Source organism: Rhyacophila brunnea, unplaced genomic scaffold (assembly GCF_057557595.1).
Source record: "Rhyacophila brunnea isolate RB1 unplaced genomic scaffold, BYU_Rbru_1.0 scaffold_7, whole genome shotgun sequence".
NCBI classification, from domain to species: Eukaryota; Metazoa; Arthropoda; class Insecta; order Trichoptera; family Rhyacophilidae; genus Rhyacophila; species Rhyacophila brunnea.
The window spans coordinates 33,879,760-33,906,079 of NW_028233339.1; the positions used below are offsets into that span (position 1 = coordinate 33,879,760).

The following is a 26,320-nucleotide window of genomic DNA, read 5'->3' on the forward strand; positions in this document are numbered from 1 at the left end:
TAAGAATAATAAGGCTTCAAAATTATATAAATAAATTATCTACAACGTTTAAGGAATGTCCAGGATCATGCTTTGAAAACAGAACAAAAGCTGCATTTTGACATACGCTGATCATGTCCCCCCTTAAATATGCGCGAGAAAATATGCACATAGAGAAATATTAGAATTATGGAATATTGTGAAGTAAAAATATCGAAAATGGCTGCACAGCCTACGTTTTTTTTGAACATGTTAATTATTAAACATTATAAAAAGTATAAAAGAATAGTTCATACGACGACAAATTATTTAATTATTTTTCCGGCCAGATAATAATAATATATCTGTGGCTTATGGAAAGCATACAATGAATTCTGAAAATAAAGCAAAGTATAAATTAAAACACCATAGATCGTAGGTCTTCGATGAGACAAATATGGGTTATTATGGCAAAGAGTAGTATCACGATGATGCTTCATATTTCAGTACCTTTCCCATACATTTAAGATATCATTTTTAGTTAACTTGAAACAGGAAAAAACACAAATCGGTTCAAGGAGACACTGATCCATTCATCTGGCGACAATGAGTGTATCTATATTAGAAAATAAACATACAAATTTCCATTTTCGCTTCAAAGTTTTAATATACATGTACTATTAACTGATTATTTTACTAAAAAATATTATTGGTCAATTGTCTCCTTGCTCTGGATGCATACTCATATTAAATAAATGGATCGATAATATTATCTACTGTGGAAAAATACCCCGTTAAAAATATTCTTGATACAAGACGTCTAACATATTAATGATAAATTTTATAATATTAAATAATTATTCAAAAACTATGGGATAACTCAGTAGAGCGTTAAGCAGCCCAGTTAATATTTTCAATATTTCAAGGAAAATTATGTTTACACATAACTGTAAAAACAAGAGCAAATGTAATTTCAATAAAACATCACATATTATAAGCTGAGGAAAAAAAATCTTAATTAACAGTGTTTAAAAATACCTAAAAAAACAACCAATTGTTTGGTAAAAAAGGCATTGTTAAAAAAACAACATTTATAAAACAATTCAATCATTGCGGATTCGTTAGCCATCCGCGTTCAATATTAAATACTGATTTTTTGTAAAATGTGTTCAATGGATATTCAATAATTATTGAAGATAAACCATTCAGTTTTCCATTTTCCAACATTGAAAGGAATATTATACTTATTAAGTTTATCACAAAATATATTACGATGCTATAAAATGATTAACAGATTTTAAATACATAAATATAATAATAAAAAATATTAGGTATTTTTTTACTTACTTATATTATTATTAAAACATATAATATTATATTAATTGTACTATATTATTTACTGTTTTATTTAACAATAAAACATAAATGTACCCTTATATTAAGAGAAAATATATATTTATAGGTACCTACCTACTTATTTGCACTAATGAAGCTAACTAGATGCAGATATAATAATGAGATATTATCAACCTATTTACAAAAAAAATCATCTAATTTATATACTTTTATAAAGATTGATTTCAGCATTTAGTTTTTGCCTTTTGATATCTTCAGACTGTATGATTTATATATATAGACCGTATGTGGTTTTCTCAAAACCTGGATCCCTGGATGTAATCGTTTCGCTTTAACTACTGCATTACTGTCATTGAGCCTAATGTCCTGCTGTAGGTAAAAATGTATACTTATGTGTATATTACATATTATTATTAATATATTAATAATATATTAAATACACCTATAATATTCATTAGTTTTTGATATATCGGTTATTAGTATATATTATACAAGTTATCAGGCGAACCAGGTAAGATTTTGTAAATATCGAAATACCCCATACATTTTTTTTATCAATAAGGATATATTTTTTAACCATGTCCTTGATTTTTCGTACAAGGTGGTCAATCATATACACACAGGCTTTGAGAAAATCACATAATTATATTAATGTGTCCTCACCGGGTCGAACCCAGATCTGCCGGATGGAAGGCCAGCACACGTCAAACGCACTGCACCACGATAACCGCCCCAATAAGGATATTGAGAGCTATATTCCTGCAAATTTCAGCTCCCTACCTTGAAGTACCACGATGCCCATACATTTTTTGTAAAACTGTACTAGCCTATAACCGAAAAACTGAAGAACCCAGCCCAAAGTTTATAAGTAATTAACATGACATATTATTGTGTCTTTTCTCAAGAACAACTTGTTGATTTTTACAAATTTTTCAACCTGTATTAATTATCAAAGACTTTTCTACGTATTTCATCTGTATTATTGAATATAACTAAATGTTTGTTATTAAAATTTAGTATAAACATAATATTTTCTTTTTACGTTGGAAAATATTAACTGATAAAATTGTGTGCACTATTAATTATACGATTTTGTTTAATACAGTAAGTTTATAATACCAAAAAGCATAGTTTCAGTTAAGAAACCGATAGGATAATACACGTGAAATATTCAAGTATTTCTTTTATTACCATGGATTGGACAACCTTAGTGACATTATCTTTGATTTTAAAAGGTTTTTATTGTAATTGCCCAACAGGTAAGACTTCTTTAACCAAAAAAAATCTTCAAAATAATGTTTTTATTATTTGTTTTTAATGGTAATTTTACAATAATGGTTTGAAAATCAATATAAAGCACTGCACTTTTGTTTGTTTTCACTCAGTTCAATCAAAAGTTTTTTTCAGACTATGTATCGGACATTCACGGACAAGTATCTTTTAAATATCACAACTATCGTAAGACATGGGCTGAAGCAGCAGAGATATGTAGGAATGAGAAAGGTTTACTTGCTATGCCTACAAATTCTGAAGAAATGCAGGCAATGGTAAAAATTATAAGAAGTCATCATGAATGTATTAAAGCTGGAATACCAATCTATATACTTATAGGATTTCACGAAATCTTTCGACTAAACGAGTATGTGACAATGACAGGTAACTACGTAACTACTTCTACGAAACAAATAATCTCTTTTTTAAATTAAACTATTTATTTTTAATAATTCACTCGAGCCTTGACCACTATAGGTGTTTCATCACATTGCGACTAAGTTACTTAATTAATGTTTTTTTCAATACTTTCTGAAGAGTTTTCTAATTTGCGTTAATTATTGACAATCAGCTTTTGTATTTTAAATCTAAATGCTGAATTACCTTAAATACTAACCGATGTCAGGATCACTACAATTTTTTGTTATAATGTACTTCAAGGTTTTTTGAAGTTATACTTCTTTTGGCGCGCTTGGGAAAACAGATCAGAGTGTGTTTTTGACGTGGGACGAAGTTGCGCGCGCAAATGTAACGCATTAATTTGGCATGGGACGGAAGTTTTGCCCGTCAATGCAACATAATAATTAATTTTGCGTGGCGACGTTCGGGTGTTCTAAATGCTGGAGGTTTGTAATTTTTAGCTGTGATATTAAGGAATGTGGCTTGGGCCGGTTGGGTAAAGACTGAATGCTGCAACTTTTATTTATGAGTAAAATTATATATCAATAAACAAATAAATTTTGTGAATGTTGAGATGGTAAATAATTCAAACAATGGTATGTTGTAAATTTATAATATTTAGACACTTCATACATAAAAATTCATATTTTTACAGTTTAGGATAATATTTGTAGTATATCCCATGTCAAATTGTTTATTAGCGGTTTATAATAATTGAAGACAAAAATAATAATTATGTTTCATCACAAAAGCCAGTATCACGTTTCAGTTAAACCATTAAATAGGGCATAGGCTATGTTTTACTTGTGATTCGTAATAAATTATTATTATTAACGAAAATAGTTGTACAGTCATCTGTTTAAGCAAAGATGGTCGAAATTACGGTTTGCTACATTTTAACTCCTAACGCGCGTACATAAGTACACACACCGATATTATTTTTAAATATTTCTCAGAAGTGTTTTAATTTTTTTTATGTTTAATAAACTATTTTTTAGTCTAGTAATAATACACAAGATTTACATAATATGAAGCATTATGAATTATTAAAGATTTGAACTATATACTTTTAGAAAAATTATAGAAAATTATAGAAAAATAGAACTATTAAAGAATTATTAAAGATTAGGAACACCTCGGAAATATGTAATAGTTGATGGTATGTTCAGAAAAGAACAATAGGTACATTCTTAAAACTATTGTATTAACTATAGATTAAAAAATACTTTTCTGCGTTATAAGATCTCTTGTTTTATTGGCTCGCCTTAAAACCCATTATTGGTGATGTGGTCAGTCGCAACATCTCAAAAGAATCCAGTATTCTTATTCTCCGTTCCTTTAAGACGGTACTTCAGTGAATCGGTAAATAATTTTCAACTATAGGTGCTACGAAATTTTGGACTCGCTGGCAATCGGAGAGCGAATGTCAAGCTGTGAACACGTCAATTTGTTTCGCGATGGCGACGGAGGTATTAGTTCTTAAATCGTGTAAAGATGACTAAAAAACGTTACCCATTTACTTGAAAAAGAAAATATGTCAATGAATATATTATTATTGTCACTAATAGAACAATAAACAGAACATTAAATGGACGCATATTAGATTTATATGACAAATTATATTTCGTTCGGCATGCGTCATTTGCACCCGCAATCCGCGCATCGCCTAGCCACGATCTTTTTAGACCATGTCTCAACTGAGGTATAGCCTTAAGAAGGGGGGGTTTTTAAGTTTGACCGCTTTCCGTCAGAGTCACTAGTTTGTTGCCGGACCGCCGATCTTACTGTTTTGACAGATTACCGAAATATGTCAAGCTGTCTAATGTCGCAATGCTCCGTTATTAATTATGTCATATCGTTGCAAATACTGCCTTGTACTTACATACATTCTTATTTTTAAGTATACGTACATAATATTATATTCATATTCAGATTTCAAAATATATCAGGAGTTTTGTTTAGATTCCCGTATTTACGATAATTGTATTATCATAATTATTACGTTATTACATATAATATTATTGACGTATTTAGTTTCTTTACGGATTAATAATTAGCTATTTACTTAAAAATAAATTGTTTTCATAACGCTACCGTAACGGTTACCAATATGTATTTATAAAATATGATTGTCATTACTACATTTTGAATGGAATTTTGTTATGGAATCCGTAGATTAAAATGGACCAAATTACCACCAGAAACGCATGGACCAAATTTTAAAGACATCATCGGACACCATTCAAAGTACCTACATTTTTTCCGACCATGTCCGATCCTAATAAAATCATATTGGCCTCTACAGAGTGGTTGTTTGTATTAACAGATTTAGTTTTTAGAAGAAATGGATGTCAGCCACTTCCTCAACCTAGTAGGTCCATACTCTGACTCATACACAAATTGAAAAATAATATGTGTACTTGCCAGATCCAGGATTCAAACCTGAGACCCACGATGCTATAGGCTGACGCTTAAGCCGCGCGGCTATCGTAGGTTTAAACCTACAATTATTACTTTTAGCAAAGTAATTAATATATTTTATGATACCGCATATTTTAAAAAATTAGCATCAGTACGGGTTGCGTGTATCTGATCGTTGTCCATAGAATACCCAGAGCTATGTCTGCATGTATAGCAGAAGAGAAGTTCTATTTTTTTCAAAAATTCTTCTCAATTACATTACATCTTAATGTCATACCATGTGGTCCAGTCTTCCACGTAGACGCCAATCAAGATATTTTACGTGCTCCAACACCTTTACAGGCCTACTCTCATTATGCAGGTGGACATATCTGATCTTTTATTTACTGACAACCATAATAACGATTTTTTGCATATCCTTACGGAAAGTTGGTTGGTATTAATTGGAAATTACAATAGATGGTTGCCTTGAATTTAAAATTATACCTAATGATTATAGGTGCATGTTATTAAGTTATTGCAATGATAAAGATTGTGAGCTCGGACATATTTAATTCATTTACCAAGTGATTGCCGAAATACAAAAACTCTTCTAATTATAGACGGTGCGTCAACTTTAGAGAGTTTTAAATTTACCGCCATTTTGCACTAGTGTCACTTTTTAATTTCAAATTTAATATACATAGTTCTAAGTGATGCGAAATTAGTGATGGAAAATTATACCGTGCAATAGAGCACAACTTGTAAAAAATATTATCAAAATAATCGTTCGACCACAATTGTGCAGCAAAAACAATCATATAAAATGCTTACGGTAATAATAACGACTGAAATAATTGAGGTTTTTTAAAGTGCTAATGGGTTTATGATAATCTGATGGCATGGTGTAAGTTCTGGGCAGGAAGCCTTTTAGTCATACTTTTTTGAAAATACATTTGAAATTCGATTAGTATCAATTATAAAATTTTGGAGATGTTGAGACCGCATGTTAGGCATAACTCGTAAATATAACAAAAAAAAACCAACGGATGAGGAATCAGAAAAAAGAACTCGGTGTGATATGGGAATGGCAATAGGCTGGACACGTCGCTCGCCGAGTGTACAACCGCTGGACAAATGCCATCACACAGTGATACCCGCTGAATATACGAACTTATCGTTAAGTTCGGTAGATGTAGGTACGTGGCAGCAAATAACTAAAGACCAAGAAGAGTGAAGAGAGCTAGAGGATGCTTTCATCCAGCAGTAGATCGACCCCGGCTGATGATGATTATATTTAATTAAGTTTGGCTAAATTTTCTGGTGTATAAAGTCAATAAAAAAAGGTATCGTTAAATTTCTAGGGCAACCAATTCAACAAGTGTATCACACATTTGCTCCTAATGAACCAAATAAAGTGACTGAAAGATGTGGATCAATACAGTTCAGTTCCGCAGGGTTAAACGATATCAGCTGTGACGCAACAACTCACTTTGTATGTCAACGAAACGTGTTGCCAGATTCAGCCGAACAAAGTGGTAAGAATTCATACTAAACATATTTTCAGCCAACGTCGAGAAGCGAACTTTGCATTGAAATAAGTATAACGCTTGTGTACTGCAAGAGGACATAACATTTATTTTTCCGTACACTATTGATTGCAATGATCCCACAGGTCTTTTTCCAGACGTAGTCTGCAGGCACCAAACTAGAAGACCTTCGCACTGGATTAGCCAGTTCCTTACCGGCCATGGAAACTATGCCGCCCAACTTCATGAGTTGGACTTGATAGTAGATGTGCCGGGTTGTAGCTACGGGCATGACCACCAAGATGTTGAACACGTCCTCTGGGATTGCCCGCTTATGGAAACTGAACGAACGAAGCTGTTTGCTAGGGTCCGTTCTCACACGGGCACAATTGGCAAAGCAGATTTGATAGCAACCGAGGTCAATTTTGCGGCATTCGAGAAATTTTCAGCGTCATATGGGGAGCATGATAGTCCCGACGCTCAGTATGTGGATACATAGGACGCTTAACGTCAGCGGAAAGCAGAACCAATCCAAAAAGATTTTTTTTCTTCCTTTCTTAACTTTTTCTTTAAGCACTAGTAGCATCAGTCCCGTGCGGCTCCGTTTCGGAACGGAATGAGCACTTAAAATCACTTCTTTCAGACACGTTTATAGCGTAATGGAAGGCGTCCGTGTATATCCACGGTTGTAGATACATGACGAGTGGTGGTGGGAAAACAAAGTAGGTCAGAGGTGGCCAAATAGTTTGTTATTGAGTTTGACTTAGTTCAATCACGAGTCAGTGGCGAAGAGTGGGGGGAGACTGGAAATTTGACATAAATAGTACACCATAAACTTGTTCATATTTTATAGATAGTAGAATATTTTTTATCTTTTATGGTTTGTGCATAATCAATATGCAATTTATATTCTTAGTTCAATGAAAATACATAAAGTATGACTGACAAAGTGTACCTACTTTATTTTATTCGGATCTCCACAGCTTATAACCGCCCTTAGTCTAGTCTCACAAAAAAAAAAATTCATCTCTCCATATTATACTGAACCAGTTTACAGTGGACCGGTGACTGTATGGCCTGCTATCCAGGATGCAGTTGGTCACTATAATATTCTTGCCGCATAGATTTTCCATCGGAAACTCTCAAGTTTAACAAACAACATAGAGATATATTATTATCTTTCCTACAAGAGGCTGTAAAGCTCCTGGTTATGTCCATAATCCAATGCACCATCGAAATAATGTTATTTAAAAATTCTTATTATTTTTTTAATATAATAATGATTCTAATGGATTTAAGTTTTGTAACCTGGGTTTCGCCTTTCGGCATCTTCAGGCACTGTGTACACTCACCAAAAGGTAAATAAACACTGACAACGAATACTATTAACTTATATAACCAATCAAAACAAGTAAGTAGGTAAAAACTCCATCACCTACATATCAAGTCAAGGGTCACAATAAAAAATATAGCAAACAAATCTTGAATAGTTGAAGTATTCAACTACTCATGATTTGTTTGTTATCCATTAGAATTTAAATTCAAATTCTATCAAGTATCTTCGGTCGATAGTGAAAATATTACAATAATGATTCATAATCGATCGATACATCGGAGGTGTTATTATGCATTTTATTGACATTTTCGTGAAACTAATATTAAGTACATAATTGCATATTAAACGGTTTAAAATATTGTTATATAGTAATAACTGCATACAAACTGCATGAAGGTACTTAATTGAAATCTACCATTTATTTAATTTATCACCAACTTGAATAGTTCACAAGCACAATATTCACAACAAGTATTAAATAAAATATCGCTTAGTATACTATAGTCAGATGTGACGTAAATAGTACATATAAGTAATTAAAATTCGTCAATTTAAAGTTGATAATAATTATGTGTCAGTAAACAAAATAATACTATTTTTATTTTCAGCATGTCCTTTCGTACGATCCAATAATTACACATGGATGACCGGACAACCACACAATTGGGGCTATGCAAATTGCGGTTCTACACATACAAGTATTTTTTTTTTTTGTAATAATAAGAACTATCCCAGTTTTCCTTAGCACCGTACCTTGTAGATAAATATATCCACTCCACATATGCGAAATTGAAAGTAACGATTTAGTGTTACATCTGACAAAATACAAATTATTGTGTGTAGGCAAGGCCTGAACAAAAACGATGCATAAGTGCGAGTGAAAAAGTATTCGGCACCCTTATAATAATTTCTGCGACACGCGCTAGAGGCTAGAGTAAGATAAAAGGTTTACAGATGTGTAGAAGATTTTGTTGTCGGCGTAGCCACCAAATCTTAGTTTTTTGCTTAACTAAGCGTCGATAACCTGCGAGGGCGTGTTGCTAAAATTGATATTGTTTGTGTTAAACATAAAGTCAGTGGTAAATATTTTTAGCTAATTATGTAGAAAAGATGGTTCTTTGCGTTGTATTAAAATGTGCTAACTGGTATTACGTTTCATAGGTAAGTTGATACATGTTCGTGATAGTTTATTTGTATATTATTATATATTTTAATATCAGTGACCTAATGTTTCTTTAAAATAACTTAAATTATGGATATCTTTACCTAATGGTTGCATTTTGACCGCTTAAAAATACTATATAACGTAAAAAAATAGAAAATTATATTTTAATTCTGAGCGTCTAGTGTTAGCACTTTGGACGAGCACTGGCGAAATGGTCTATGGTCTCAAACATTTGTATACAAATGCGTTCGCCCGCCCACATGCCAAACGCACGGCACGCAGCTTCATTTAGCAATGCAATGGGTGGCGTCTAGATGTATCTATAGTCTAAGTAAAATTCTACATTACATGAACAGGTAATACGCCGCGGATCACCTGCTACTCCTCCATCAAACAAAAACATTCGTTTATAATCAGACTATCAAAGTTTATTGGCGCGTTTTGACAGCCGCGTTTAGTTGGACACAATCGATAGCGGGAGAATCGCAGCGTTTTATCTGCTTATGTAAAATGGCACACATACCTTTCATCATTGTAATAAAATCGTGTTTCTATAAAAAAAAGTACTTCAAGTTCTATCGACTAGGTACCATAAAATTTGGTAGTCATTTGGCCTAATAAAACTGATTTTGAAATTTGTGTGAAATATGTGTAGGTATTCACATTCAAGCCAACCTGATGTAATCTACCTACAAATATTTACAAAATATAAATTAAATTTACATCTTGATAGAAAGGAAAATATCTCAAATATAATTATCTAGAACAAAGGAAAAACAAAAATGATTAAGAAACATCTTCGAGAGGTGGTCAGGTCAAAGTCACAGATAAGACTTGAAACAGGATCTCATGCAGCAGTGTGGAAAGGTTGTTCCAATAATTACGAGGTGTAACGAAAGTTGTTTCTATTATTTTATTTATATTGTAAGTTAACTTTGCATATCAGTGGAATTATAATATAGTTTTTTTTTGTATTTATAGCCATTTTTTATTCAAAGTGATAAGGGTAAAAAGTCCATGATATAACTAAACGATAAAATACAGATACACTTAAACTGTAAGTAAATGTAAAAACCCTGCAAGATAATATTTAGAATATTGAGGGCTATTTTATATTTTTACGACATCACACACATAAATTTAATAAATCTTTAAAAATATATATGTAGGACTCTATTAAAATAGCATCATAAAATGATACATATATTTTTAAGTAATTTAAAGATAAAAAACAAAATAGGTATCATTTAAAATGTCCTGCATCCTGTAACAACGGCGCTGACCTGGCACCGATTGTCTCCAATGGGTTAAAATGAAGTTGTTACATCGGAGGCTATTATAATTTAATATATTTTTAATTTAATAGTAGTATACGAGTATTTATAGGACACTCAGGGCTTTATAGATTATAATATCATTAACAAAAAAATATTATAATAAAATATCAAAATTGTCACATTGGAGGTTATAACTAGGGAGCGGATTTATATGCAACAAAAAACATGATTATATGCATGCACATATATTATGCACTTAACATCATTGAAATATGCACTAAAACCAAAGAAATATGCAGTTAAAAATTGACATTTTTATGGAAACATATTGTAAATACCCACTTTACCCAATATTACCGATAAAAAATCGAATAACAAATTAATAATTTTAAGCAATAATAGGTATAATACAATAACAAAAAAACACAAATAATCAATATAAAGTTAATCAATTACAATTTTGGAAATAGTTTGTTTAGAAGTAGGTAGGTACCTACAAATAATTGAACAAAAAATGCAAAATGTAAATGTAAACTATGGAAACTAAACACAACTTAAAAAAACAAAAACGACACACTTAACTATTCCTAAATACTATTTACTGTTTTTTTATTCGAAAAAATAAGTTATAATATTTTTTTCAATATTCTCTGGCATTAAAATTTCCGCATATCTGTCAGTATTTTGTTTATATGCGGAAAATGATCTCTCAACGTCCACGGAGGTGATAGTGCAAAATTTAAATAAAGGTGCTCGGGTTGACTTCACTTTTTCTGATAAATTAATGAAATGCTCGAAGATGCCATTAAAAATGCAAGTGCATCTAACTGATTTAGTTATGTTTCGATAAAATTATAAATGTAAAAGCTCTAAAATATGCATTTATTAATGAAATATGCATTAATGTCTCACATATGCTCTAACGTCTCAAATATGCATTTATATGCACAATAAAATTTTATTTTTGGATTCTGCATCTTTCGAAACGGATTTCTGTGCAACTCCCATAGCTGTGCATACAACCTAACAAAACATGCACTAGCATATAAATCCGGGCCCTAGTTATAACAGTCGATGCAATGTTTATACTAATTCATATCTTTATTAATATAACTAACTAATATAACTGTTTGTTTGATTGTCTTTTTTTTGTTTTCGATGCAGATTTTTTTAAAACGCCGCAATACAAGAGCGTCTATAAAATTCACTTGAATGTTAAAAATTGGGCATTCGCACACATGTTATGTGGAGTTGAAGGCGGCTACTTGGCAATAATCAACAATGCTGCAGAAAAGGACTTTTTAGTGGAATTTATCAATAAACCTAAAAATTCAGTGTCCTATTCAGATTTACGTACAATTTGGCTTGGATTCCACCACCACTTTAAAGCTGGAGAATTCTTGTCAGTGTTGGGTAATTTTCAATATGATTTATCTACTATACTAATGTGCATAAAATAAAATTGACCCTAATTCCAGAATGTTTGAGAATGATTGAATCATTTAATAAAAAATAAAATGGTATTACATCAAAAATGATATATATCTACTGCTATTTTAGATTTAATGAGATTTATTATGAAAATTTTCTTTAGTTTTTTTTGCCATAATTTACGATCCTAAAAAGGTTCCACGGGGTGGAGGTTGTATTAAGAGCGTACTTCAAATAATTTTCAAGAGTAGGAGTGACGAAATTTCGCACTCGTCGCCTGAACTCGCCAATCGGATAGTAGAGCTGTGCGTACGTCGATAAGTTTTGTCATGGCGTCAGATGAATATATTCTTCAATCATGTAAATATGACTAAAAAAACTTTACGGATGTACATGAAAAAGAAAACATGTCAATGAATATACTATTATTATTAGTAATATAACAATAAACATAACATTAACGGGACCCATGTTGAATTTTTATGACAAATTATATTTTGTTCGACCCGCGTCATTTGCACAATCCGCGTATCGCCTAGCCACCCACGATATTTCCTCAACTGAAGTATAGCTTTAACATATTTTTGTTTTTACGAGAAAAATATGTTAGTCACTTGCATAAGCCATTAGATACCATGGCTCAAACACACATTTGTAAACAAAACGTAAATTTGGGAGACTCGGGATTCGAGCCCGGGACCCACGAGATTATAAGCTGACACGGACAGAAAGCAGAAGAAGAAGACGGTAAACACTTTCGATCGTAATGATTTTACGTCGTTTTTTTTATATTCTGATTCGATTCTGTTATGAACATACTCAGTAATTTCGAATAAGTTTGAAACTTCGTATGGTTTTGACACATAGTGTTTTATATAATTTGTATTTTTTTATAGAAACACCGTACACAATTTGATGAATTTTGAAGATTGTGATGAAGATGTTCACGGAATGATACATACATGCAAATTAGCCGGAAAATTCGTAGGCCAAACCAAACATTAAAAGCTTACCTAATTCTGATAGTATTAATTAAAACAGATTTCAGTATACTATGTCGTATTGTTCGCAGATGAGGAGCTTGAATACGGCGTGGAACTAATCAAGATTGATGAAAAAAAGCGCTGTGGTGCAATGGATCAATACGGCGCATTCAAAATAATGAACTGCGACGCTACTGCGAAATTTATTTGTGAAAAAAAAGTCCTCTCAGATGCTGAATGTGATGAATTTTAAAATGATTTATCATTCTCCGAAGAAATGTAATCGATCCTCATTTTTTTCAATGATTTTAATAATTATTATATTTGTATTACCCTTGTACATTATTGACGTAAAATATATTATGGTACTAATCAATAAATAAATTAATACATTATTACTACACGTCATGTTTAAATAAATTATTAGAATTATATAGAATAATAATACATAACATAGCAAAACGTCGAGTACAGTCGAGATACAGGTGGCCTCGTTGAGGTGTCCACATTCACTCGCGGTAAATCGCGGCGGGACACGTGGGATGTGGACAAGGCCTGAACACTTTTAGTCCAGTCAATCTGTACTTTTTGGTTGCAAAAGGTGGGGTAGAAGATTTTTTTTTTCAACTTGTATATTATGATAATGAGTAAAAAAACGAGTTTACCAATTCGGATGACTTCGGCACAACTTTTGGCGGGCAAAAAACCGCAAAATTTTGGGTTTTTTTTTGGTTTTTCGCTTATATCTCAAAAATGGTCGGTCGTAACAAAAATATTGTTTTATACAATTTTAAAGCTTATTAAATTTCATATAATTTTTAAAAAATATATTTTTTTCCTATCTTTGACCGTTTATGAGATATTTGCTGTTAAAACAGTATATATGTAGTCGAAAACACGCGTTTTAGTAAAAATCATACTTTTATGAGAAGATATACAATTTTAAACTTAAGATCTTACAAAAAACAGTTTGGGGTTACAAACTAGACTTTATGGTCAATGGGCCCAATGTTCCAGATGGTGCGTGGGGGAGGGGAGAGAGGTAGTGGGAGTGGTAGAAAGGGCCATATTCCAAAATCCCCACCAGTACCGCTGGTGCCACGATACGAATCAATACCACTTTTGCTTTAGCTTAGTCTCCATCGCGCGCGTAGTTATGTTTATTTTTTACATGTGCATTATGTTGGGATATAATAATTGAACTTACCGAAGAAGAAGTAGGTGCACTCTAACACCTCACTAGTAGTATTGATCGAACGGAGTTATTAAACGCTCATTCCAATGATACTGTCCTCAAAATGGTCATAAATAAATTTGAAAAAGCGATGTGTTTGCTAGAAAATAATGGTCCCACTGCAAAGCTATGGTTACAGTATTTTCTAATGACAACGCTCATCAAACACTTTATTCAGGCCGAACGAACTGGTGACTGGAACTTTCATTTGAGAAATATTGAAAAAATGATTTCATTCTTTCATGCAGCAGGCTATTTTCTTTGCGCTAAAAGTGGTCATTTGTATCTTCAGGATATGCAACAACTGAAAGAGAAATGGCCGCTGTTGAATTTGAGGAGCTCACTAGCAGAGGATATTTTACGATACGTCGCTCTTACAAACACTGGAGTGGAATTCGGTCGGATATGACCATCCAATAAACATTAATAAAAACAACGAGATAATGTCGTTGAGTAGTGGGATTGTTGGAGGAACAGCAGTAAATTGCTATAATTCTCAAGAAGAGGGTTTAAAAGGGATTAATAGAATAGTCGGTAACGACTTTCACAATGTTAAATTCAAAAGAGAAGACAAAATTGTTACCTTTGCATCCGTTGGCGGTAGTATGAAATCAGGAAGCGCTTAAGTTATTGTAGCTGATCTGCTTACCCTATTTGAATGAATATGACAATAAACGGAGGAAGATTTGCAACATTTCTTTACATATGAATTAACACCCTACCCTATGTCACTGTTTTCAGAACAGGGTATGAGAAAAGGAACAAAATCGTTATTCTACAAGGCTTTCACCAGCATTGAGACTAACACCAACACTAACAATCAGTTTATTGTAGTTGATGGAGGACATCTTCTACATAAAGTAGTTTGATCCCGAAATTCATCCTTTGGTGACATTGCGAAGATGTATTCGGATTATTTGACAAAACACTTCTTCTTCTTCTTTTCTTTCACCCTGTCACGTCCCAACATTAGGGCATAAGGCAAGCACAAGTTGGCGCCACTTCCCTCGGTCCATCGCCAACTCCTGTGCCTCCCGCCATGTTAGACCTGCAGCACGTAGGTCGCTTTTGTGGCATCGCTGCAGGGTGAGGGAGGGCCGGCCACGGCGACGGAACCCTTGAGGCTGTGCCACAAGGGTACGAAGTGCCGCACTCTTTGGCGGCATCCGGAATACATGTCCCAGCCACGTGAATCGTCTCTTCGTGATAACTTCAATCACCGAAGGCTGTTGTGTCTGCTCACGAACTCGGATGTTTGTAACGCGGTCGTACCAATGTACCCCTAAGATTCTGCGGAGACATCGATTCTCAAAGCTCAAAAGCCGAGACTCTTGAAGCTTAGTAAGATGCCATGTCTCACAGCCATAAAGGAGCACAGGTAGCACGCACGCGTTAAACAAACGACATTTGGTCCTCACAGAATACAGCCTTGACCTCCATGCGACTCCAAGTTGGTTGAACGCAGAGCCCGCCACACCCATGCGGATTCCAAGCTCACTAGAAATACCACCATCATCAGCAACCGTGGCACCCAAGTACTTGAATCTGGACACCAGCTAGACGGGCAGACCAGAAACCCGCAGAGGAGGAGTGTCGGCGTCGATGCAAGCAGCACTGCACATGGATTTGGTCTTAGCGGCATTCAGATGAAGACCCACACGCATCGAGCTCGCGGCTAGCCTAATCACGGTCACCTCCAACCTTTCGATCGTCGAGTCAAACACGACTGCGTCGTCTGCATACTCCAAGTCGCACAGTCTTTCTTCGCATAGATCGCTTGTGTCATCATGATGTAGGCGTATCCCACTGTCGGGGCAAACCGTCTTACGCATTATGAAATCCATCATGATGATAAAAAGAAAGGGCGCAAGTACATATCCTTGCTTGACTCCTGACGTGATTTCAAAGAGGTCAGAGGATGTTCCGGCTGCTCTTACGCGACACTCTGTATTGGTTTAGAGAGCACTTATCACGGCGACACCGTGGGACACCATAGCCTAGCAGAATTTGCCACAGAGATTCACGATGAGGACTGTCAAATGCCTTTTCATAGTCCACGAAGCAGCACGCGACAGGTATATTCATCTCTTGGTACTGTTGCAGGAGGCATCGGAGAGTTGAAATATGCTCTAAGCAGGACTTCTCCGGGACAAATCCACTCTGTTGCGCACGCAAAACGTCTAGCATGGGACTTCTAATCCTGTATAGGAGAATCTGCGCTAACACCTTCCCGGGAACGCTGAGGAGAGTGATTCCTCTGTAATTATTACAGTCTTGTGGGTTACCTTTTTGTGCAGAGTAACAACGGTACCATCCCTCAAGGCTTTGGAGCACTGCTCCCTTTCCCACACCTCGTGCAGAAGGTCACACAAGGACGGCAATACAGCGCTCAGTCCGCAGAGCAGAAATTCTGCATAGATGCCATCATCTCCAGGAGCTTTCCTGCGCTTCAGTCTTTTGACAGCCTCTTTAACTTCATCAGTTGTCCGAGGATCTTCGCAGAATTCTGATGCAGTAGTGATTCCGAGGGCGGTGATCTCCGACGGAATATCGAAGGGATGCAATGGAGGTGGGCGATTCAGGACATCACTGAAATGTTGGCGCCATAGCTCCTGGACCTTTGCAGGTTCAGTGACTGTCACTCCGTCAGAGTTGCGTAATGCAGTGACCACTGGACGTTTCTTACCACAAATTGCTCTGGTGATGCGGAAGAGACCACTTGGATTATTCTTGCAGGCAGCAGATTCCGCATCCCGAATGAGGTCATCCAGGCGTCGGCGCTTATCGCGGCGGGCAGAACGCTTTACCACGCGGTCCATTGTCTGGTATTCCGCGCTGCGCTGTGGGTCGTATGTACCATTGTCTCGCAATTCTTTCAGGAGCTTCCTCTTCTCAATCATCTCCCATGTATGAGGTGACATCCAGTCCGGCCTGTGCGTATGCCGCTCTCCTAAGGCAGTAGTTGCGGAGCTCATTATAGCATCCCGGAATAATATCCATTTTCCTTCCAAGGGATCCGAGTCGATGGAAGACGTGAGAGTTCTAGCATCATATAAGCGCTTCTGCAACTCCAGCTCATAGGTTGCACGCACACGGGTACTCTTCAGTTTTTCCACATCGAGTCTGACCGTCCTTTTAGGTTTTCGGACTCGTTTGAGGTCTATACGGGATTTCCCGATCAAGAGTTCGTGGTCACTGTGGATGTCTGCACCTCTATATGTCCGCACGTCTAGCAGTTCATGCCGGTATTTCGCTTTGACCAAAATGTGGTCGATCTGGTTTCTTGTATTACCGTCTGGCGATGTCCATGTATATTTGTGGATGGTCTTATGAGGGAAAAGACTACCACCAATCACAAGACCATTCATTGAGGCAAAATCTACCAGACGGGAACTATTATCGTTCATTTGGCCAAGGCCATGTTTTCCCAGCACAAAGCGTCCACGCGAGGGGTCAGATCCTACTTTGGCATTTAGATCACCAAGGATAACTGCATGATCACAACTGGGGATATTTCCAGCGGCTTCCGCCAGACTTTCGTAGAATGTATCCTTATTTGCATCGCTAGCAGCCTCTGTGGGAGCATAGCACTGCAGAAAAGTGATGGAGCCCGTATTGGTTTTGAAAGTAGCACGGAGTAGACGTTCGACAAAACACTATAAGTCACAAATTGAAGTTGTATTTGACGGATATCCATCCAATGCTGCATCCAGTGGGACAACGTTTGTAGAAAAATAACGCCGTATAAATTTAAAATCTGAAATTATGTTTCAAGGAAACACTGTCAATCAGGTGGACCAGATTTTTTGAGCAACGAAAATAATAAAAAATCGCTTTTCTTAGAGGTTGGCATAAAAGTGAACCAGGCAGAAGAGGATGCCGATGTTTTAATTGTAACTACTGACATTTTAAAAGAAAATGAATTCAAAAACGTGAAGATATTGACCTTCTTGTACTGATATCGGCAAGAGGACAATTCTTGAACAACTTATTCTTTTGAAAACCTGGAAAGGGAAGTAAACAGGAGTGTGTTCTCGTCAAAATCGTTTAAATATGACGCACGTACCATTCTTTTCACACACGCGTTCAGTCTCTCTATTTGGCCATATAAAGATAAAATTATGTGGTATTTTGGAGAAGAATATTCAGTTGAAGAAAGTGGTTACAGTATTCAACAATCCAGACCATCCCTGATGAAATACATACGTGGGAGCTGCATTGCAAGACTTTGAAGACGTACAATCTTTGCCTACTCCACCTCCACCAAAGCGGTAGATTTGATTAATTGTTTGATTAATGTTTATTCCTTTTAATACCGGACCCGGAAATTTCCTGTTTTTTTCCGGGCCGTAATTATTTAATATTTTCAGCCATCTATTGACTTTTTCGAAAAACCTTTGATGCAATCAAGTAAGTAAGTTTGTTAGTAGATACTACTACTATCGACTGCAAAATATTGTTTACAAAACATCGTTTTTTTCGGGTGTTGTCGCGATTTCGGCATTCGTGCTTCATAACGTATTTTTCGGTCTAATTTGACTGGACTATTTAGCACGTTTCCGTTATTTTTATTGGCCTAAATTAACACGTAAGCCATTCCACACACAAAGCAGTTATCGGCGGCTATCGACGGTTATCTCAAATAATCATTGATACACATGTCGGTCAAATTCGGGTATGTTCATGCTGGCGTAGCGAACTGAACACGAAAATTTTGTATTGAAATGTCAAACATATCAACATAACCTACAATTTTATTAGTCACGTGATATGTCATTGTAAAACAAATATTTTGTTACTATGTAGGTACTACCCAATCGATATTTGACGGCTCGCAGGGAATTATAAATGAAGGTGACTGCCGTGACGTAATTATTTTTCAAAACACTCCTATCTTGCATCTCAATTTTGAATATGTAAAATGTACGTACTCTATCTCGCTCTAAATGTTAACACAGCCAAGAGAGGGGCTGTCAGCACTAGCAAAGATAGTAATTTTTGGCGTATCAGACGGTTAACTTATTGTTATAATTAACTGCCTGAATACATAACATAATAAATATGATAGATTAATCACATGTAGCTCTTTTTTGATGTTTAGTGATATGTTAGAATAGCTTCGCTGAACTCATAGCAATGCGGTGGCAGCACTGCGAACCTGAATACAAAGTATCATCAATGATTTTTCGATTTCTAAATAATCGAAAAATTAGTATTGCCATCGAACGAAACTATCAACACCAAAGTATCGAAGTATCGTTAATAAAGTGTCAATACTTTTTTGACGGCCCTTAACCGGAATGTGGAAGTCTAACGGCAGCACTTCAGCAAGGACAGGTGACGCGAAGATTCATTTTGTTTTTGTACTTACATATTAATATAGTGACCTACTACAAATTATAAATTTAAGACGTTCACAATATTACATTAAAATAACAAATAAATTGTACAAAGAACAAAGAAATAATATAAATTCGGTATTAAAAAACAATGTAAAGAGTTAATATGTACAAAAATCATCACGTAGATAACTGAAAGTACACCGAATGAGCTTATTAGACCCTATTTCGAGAATTTATAAAACAACACAAACCAGTACTCATCCTTACGCAGATGGAATTTATCAATATCCGAATCGATTTGTTTGAACGGAGTTAATGCCCTTTCAGTTGGCATCACCAATTACACATTAGTTTTCCACCTTGGGAGAACAAACAATCGATGCTCCTGATGTCTACGATAGTTATTAGGGACACAATCGCACGCTCAATAATAAAGTGACCTAAATCAAAATTTCGAGTTTTTGGGTTATAATGATAAACCGACTTAATACAACACCGTTTATTAAGCTAAAATGTAAAAACATGGATTCTTTCAACGAAAGAGTGAGATACCAATACATATGTCTCTTTCACACTGATCGTTTTCATCACCTGCCTGCGTGATAAAGTGACTCACTACTGGTTATGGCGTTTTTCTAAAATAAAAAAAAGATAAATATTTAACATAAATATTTCAGTGACTTATTTGTACTTATATCCCTTTTTTACAAAAAAAAATCTTTAAATGTATTATGACGAATTAAGACATTTTTTGGATTTATGTTTATATTTGGTATTATGACTAATTAAGGCATTTTTTGGATTAGATCACTTTATTATTAAGCGTGCTACAATACCTCCAAGAAAGAGTTCTCATTAATACCGCGTAGTAGAAGTTTTTTTTCTAGTCCTATAATACTTAGTGCGATTCATTAATGCTGAGCGTTGGCCCACTTAGAAGAGTTTTCTTTTAATCGTTGTCATTGACTTTTATATAATTTTAATATTTTATTCTGACTGTTAAGTAGCTTCCCTATCATTTGAAGTTCTTCCAAAAAGGTTGGTGTTTGGCCTGTACCTAGCCCTTTTTTAAGTAGATAGAAAATGTTGAAAGTATGAATACTACGTTGCTTAAATTAAATAATTATAAATTGAAGGTGAACTTAAAACTATAAATATATAATTTAATAGTTTTTTATTAGCGAATAGGTACAAACCGCGATTAAAAGACATAATTTTAGCCATACTAACGTACGATACATGCAAATCTGATTTCAGAGGCTTAAATAATATGCAATAAATCATGTTCAATACTGCTAGGTTTGAATATGAACGTAATTAGGTGACAGCTGTCACTTTGTTTCAATTTCGTCACCTGTTTATCCATTACCTATACGTTATATTTTCTAATTATTTCCTATTGTCTTTAGCGCTTGAAAACTGCTGACTAACGTCTAAGCCCACTACTAAGTAGTATCTATAACTATGCATAATGTCATAAGCCCACAGTCACTATACAATACCATTAATAATAATAAATTCGATAGGTACATAGCGATACGTTTAATTGAAATACAAATTATATTTTTATTAGTTTGGTTGTGTTTTAGTAACGCTGTATTGTATTTAAGTGGTTATTTTATACTATAATAGTATTATGACTTCGACCACAAAAATTATTACGGGCAAGTTTTATAACCAACTGTTGTTAGTGATCAAGATCATGCAAAGCGTAATTAAAATGTAGTAAGTATTGTGAAATGAGTAACTTGGTAGCAAACAAATAATACTTAACCTGTTGTGTACCGACCGTATAAATTTATCTTAAAGGTTTAATTTGGGTTGCATGTTTATGATTTCTATAAAGGTGTAGGAACAGAAATATTCGGTACCTAATGGTGAATATAAATACATAATAAATGAATACGTGACAGTCTCAATAATAGGCGGGTATATGGATACGAGCTACGTGCGTAAGTGCTGATTTTCTTTTTTAAACTTGGTGGTTGCTGTTAACCTGGTCGCCAGCAACTGATTGACTTACTTGATGCTAATCAAATGCATTTTTTAATCAAGTAAGACGCAGTGCCATGAGTTAATAACTATTGTAGATAACCGCCTTGTTTGTGGGATTGCTCCGAGTGTTCAAATTCTGAAAAATTAAAAAAAATAAAGTTTATTTTTTTGCGCATTATTAACATTAGAGTTTTACTTTTACATTTAAATCATTCGTCTAAAGGGGGGGATTTGCATAATATAAATAGCGCTAGTGCCTAGTAATAACAAATCAAAATTTATCATTCCCACACCGTGTGCTATGGTAGCCATCTTGGAAAATTGCGGACGATTTAAAAAAAAAATAGCTATATTATCTATAATAAACGGGTGAAGATATCGAAAAATATTTCAAATAATAAAAGTTATAAAAATACACATTTTTCTTGAAACTGAATTAAAAATATTTTCTTTACATTATTCGTATCCTACATTTCGGTAACCGTAACGTTATAAAGATGAACATTGCGATATAATAAATTGAATATGGCCGTTAGTGATTTTCGCGTTTTCAATTTTATTTCAAAAAAAATTCAGCAATACAAAAAGACATCGCTCAACGGGTTAAATAGTCAGCTTTAATATTTCGGAAGCAGTTGAGTAAATTGCAATTTGTTTCTCAGAATAATTTGGTGAACTATTGGAGTAGGCAGATAATATTAGCAATATGTATCACTGCTTTTTATCACCCATTCTAATATTTTATTTCTCCATCTTTATTGCTAGTGCTTTCGATGGTAAGTTATTTTATTTCTTTGATTTAAATATCGTATTTTAGCCACTTATCATAAAATTCAAAATAAAAATCGTACTTGAATTTTTCACAAGGATTTCACTATTTTTTAAAAAAAATAATAACATAAATACAATTTTAAGATTTCAACAGTTCATTAACTACTTTACTTAGATACCTATCATTTGTGAAATAATATGATGAAGTAAGTACAGATATTGATTTATTCTCAAATTTGACGTTTATGTTGGTACATATTTTAATATTTTATGTGGTAATTAAATTAATATTAGTAGTTTCTAAGACAAAAGAAAATATATTATAATGAAGACAGATTATCTGGTCGAAGCTCGCAAAGATACCCAAGAATCTGCATTTCAAACTTCACATAGCATCTTGGCCCTTAAATATACCTACAACAACGATATACATACAAGTATTTTTTATTTAAATTTGAATATACACAACGTATTAATAATGTTTGATTCTTTATAGAATAGTATATTTTTGAAAAAAAAAAAACCTGTAGAATTTAATATTAATTATATTTTCATTTATTTTGTCCAATTATAGTTAGATACAATCAGTCATATTTCAGTTCTGATTTGCGTTTTAGGTTTGTCGATAGCTAAAAAAAAACCTGTAGAATTTAATATAAATTATGTTTTCATTTATTTTAAAATGGAATTCTACCAAATAAATGCTAACTCAATTAATATAATTGGACAGGTAAAAAATGTTGAGCGACTATGAAAATTCTTCTTTCAAACTAAGCATCAAAATGTACATAACGTCGAATATTGATAATTTTTACAGAAATGCCTTACGAGGCATACCCAAGCGTGCAAATGGCTTACAAATTTCATCCGGAAGGTACAACTTGGCCAAAAGCATTTCAAATTTGCCGAAGTGAACAAAATGCAACACTAGCGATGCCCAAGAATAAAAAAGAAATGGATATAATAAAACGCATAGTGGATCGATATTCTTCATTATCACATAAATTGAGCAATTACATTTCAGTCGGATTCCATGATCACTTTATCAAAGGAGATTATATTACTGAAGACGGTGAGCTATTTTCATCATTTATTAATATTATTAGATTATAACAATAACATTTCACCTAGGGATTGCAATATCGAATGAATATATCAATCCCGGTATAAATACCTCAAAACATATTATAGACACAAATAAGTATCTATCTACTATCAAAATATATTTAAAACATTATTTGATAGCGTTTTAAATAGATTTTAATAAAAAAAAATATAGCAACAAGTCCGGGACAAAAAAAATCTATCTGAAACAACGTTTTGTTAGATGTACAATCAACGTTGGATCAATACTTATAGAATAATAATTGTAAATATTTGCCACGAATATTTTCTTTTTCGAAATATTATGTTATTTCATCGCGACAATTCTATAAATATACTAGCTGACCCGGCAAACGTTGTTCTGCCATATAAATTATTTCTAGTGAATATTTTGGATGTTAATAAAAAAAATAACGATTGTATTGTAAGTGTGTGGGGATGGGATCTATGACAGAAAGAGGAATGGAGCGCTGTAGACGATGACCGCCGATAAAAACAAAAAAACACCAACCATTCATTTTTTCAATTCAAAATGAGTAATGATGTTCATAATGAATGAATTACCTGTGACAGGATCTCGTTGTTTAATGTTTATGCAATATCCGTCTTGTCCCTTCCATAAAATTAGCGGATATTGGAGAGCGTCGTATGAACGGTGTGTGTCAGCGATGAACTCCAGATTACTGTTTCTTCTTCGAAGCACGATTTCTCGCGTCGATGTGCGGTCGGCAACCATGATTCCAGCAACGTCGTCAACAACAGGCGCATCGAATCGACGCACGTGCTGGTGTTTTATCAGGATTGATGACAATAGCGTGATTGTCACTTTGCAATTCGAGCATGTGTGATTTGAAGAATTTCAATAATTCATTGTGCTCATTCAATAGGGCATCAAGTTCACCTACGATGCGCCTGGCATTAGGCGAATTGAGGTTATTGTAGCCTTTACGTGCATCCACCCGATTGATGTCCTCACCGCCCATGAAGTAGATTTGTAAAAATTTATGAGGTTCGTTTGGCATTGGCAGCAATGAGCCTACTTTGTGGTACACTTGGCCTTTGATTTTGAACATTGAATGGAATTGTTGATGATTGCCGCAGTATTGTGAACTATTTCTGTTGCTCCGAACGAAGTCATTTGGAAGCATGAATTGAATGTGAGAATGGACTTCAGGAACAGGTTTGAATCTGGAACCGTGCCGATGAGCAAGCCGTTCAATGGTTCTGGTGGTGTCTCAATTTCTGGTAGTTGCACTTTTCCTGATGCGCAACACATCCCGGCTGACTCATGTTTGAATTTAAGCGCATGACAATGGGGACATTTTTTGTCCATAGCACCGCACCAATCAGCACTTTCGGATAAGCGGAATATTCAATATATGGCTCGTACTCGGATGCGAGACGAAGGAACGAAGCGGATGTAAATGTTCGATGTACTTGTTGGCGTTGTCGGTCATTTGCTCTGCGTGTGTTAACTACGAACCGGCGCGCTTGGCTCCGTTCCAATTGTCGTTGTTGATTTTGTTCAGCTCGTGCCTCTTGTGATTGAGATGCACGCAATTGCGACATGCTCACACGCACATTTTCGTTATCTTATTGGATTTGTTTGTCTGTTTTTTCTGCTCTACTATTTCGCATGTTTGTTGCTTTATTCGTTCGACGGCCCAAATGTGCTCCCTTGCGTCTTGCTGGCATTATTCACTGTAATACACTTACACAAATAGATAAATTAAAATAAATCGTACAAAATTTTGCACGCACTGCGTTGTGATATGCCGAATGAAATGTCAAAATGACGCGACGATTCTTATGAATTCTTCTCGGACATAGCGCCATCTGTCATTCAACAACATAAATAATTTCTTTCTGTTTGAAATACGAACGACGGTTAAATTTGTTCATAAAAAAATACTAAAATCGCGCTTAAAAAATAAGAGGGTAAGGGTAGGAGAGTGAAAATTTGAGGTTATAAGTATTTTTTTATGCCAAATAAAAAAAAATACAAAAAAAAATAAAAGATTTTTTTTTCTGGATAGAGATACCTTAATCACCTAGCGGTATGAAATATACTTGATGACCTATTTTCATACTTAACAAATATAAATTTAAAAAAATCATAAAATCTGTCGAGCCGTTTCGGAGGAGTTCGACCACAAACACCGTGACACGAGATTTTTATATATAGAGATTTGAGAGATTTTGTTTTAATATTATTTAACTTTTGTTGGTGTCAGTCAATATATTTGCGTTTTGGCAGTATAAAATTGAAACACTAAATTTAATATATAATATAGGTAGGTAAGTAATGAAAAAATAACATTAAATTATTTGGTACTGTTCGGTTATCAGGAATACAGCCCTCACAGTCTCATATCAATATATTGTATACTATTATTTTACTATGTTATATTAACTTAAATTATTTCTGGACTTTTTATATTATTAATTAATACATTTTTATTATTATTTATATTTTATATATCTCTGTATTTTTATCTCATTACTTTAACACATATTTTTATATATTCTTTTCTTTTCTTTTACATTTTGAAAATAGCCGATAAACTGAATTATTTGTTAGGTTAACCTAACCTAACCTAACCTAACCTAACTTAACCTAACCTAACCTAACCTAATCTAACCCCACATGACAGAACTAAACATTATCTTACACTCAATTCACTCCGCCAATCTCCCACACGAACTAGATATTATCACAGACAACATGACAGCAGCCATTAAAAACGCATGCAACCAATCACTCCCTC

At 34.2% G+C, this 26,320-nt stretch overlaps 1 protein-coding gene across 1 annotated transcript in view; it reads right to left on the reverse strand.

Moving 5' to 3' along the window:
* Positions 1–21,048, reverse strand: part of LOC147064753 (uncharacterized) — a 39,727-nt gene extending 18,679 nt beyond the window's left edge. The window contains exons 1-2 of the mRNA XM_085957705.1: positions 21,037–21,048; positions 16,652–17,996 (exon numbers count right to left, since the gene is read on the reverse strand). Of these exons, the coding sequence (XP_085813831.1) occupies positions 16,652–17,996; positions 21,037–21,048 (1,357 nt within the window). The remainder of the gene's footprint in view (positions 1–16,651; positions 17,997–21,036) is intronic.
* Positions 21,049–26,320: the final 5,272 nt, after the last annotated feature.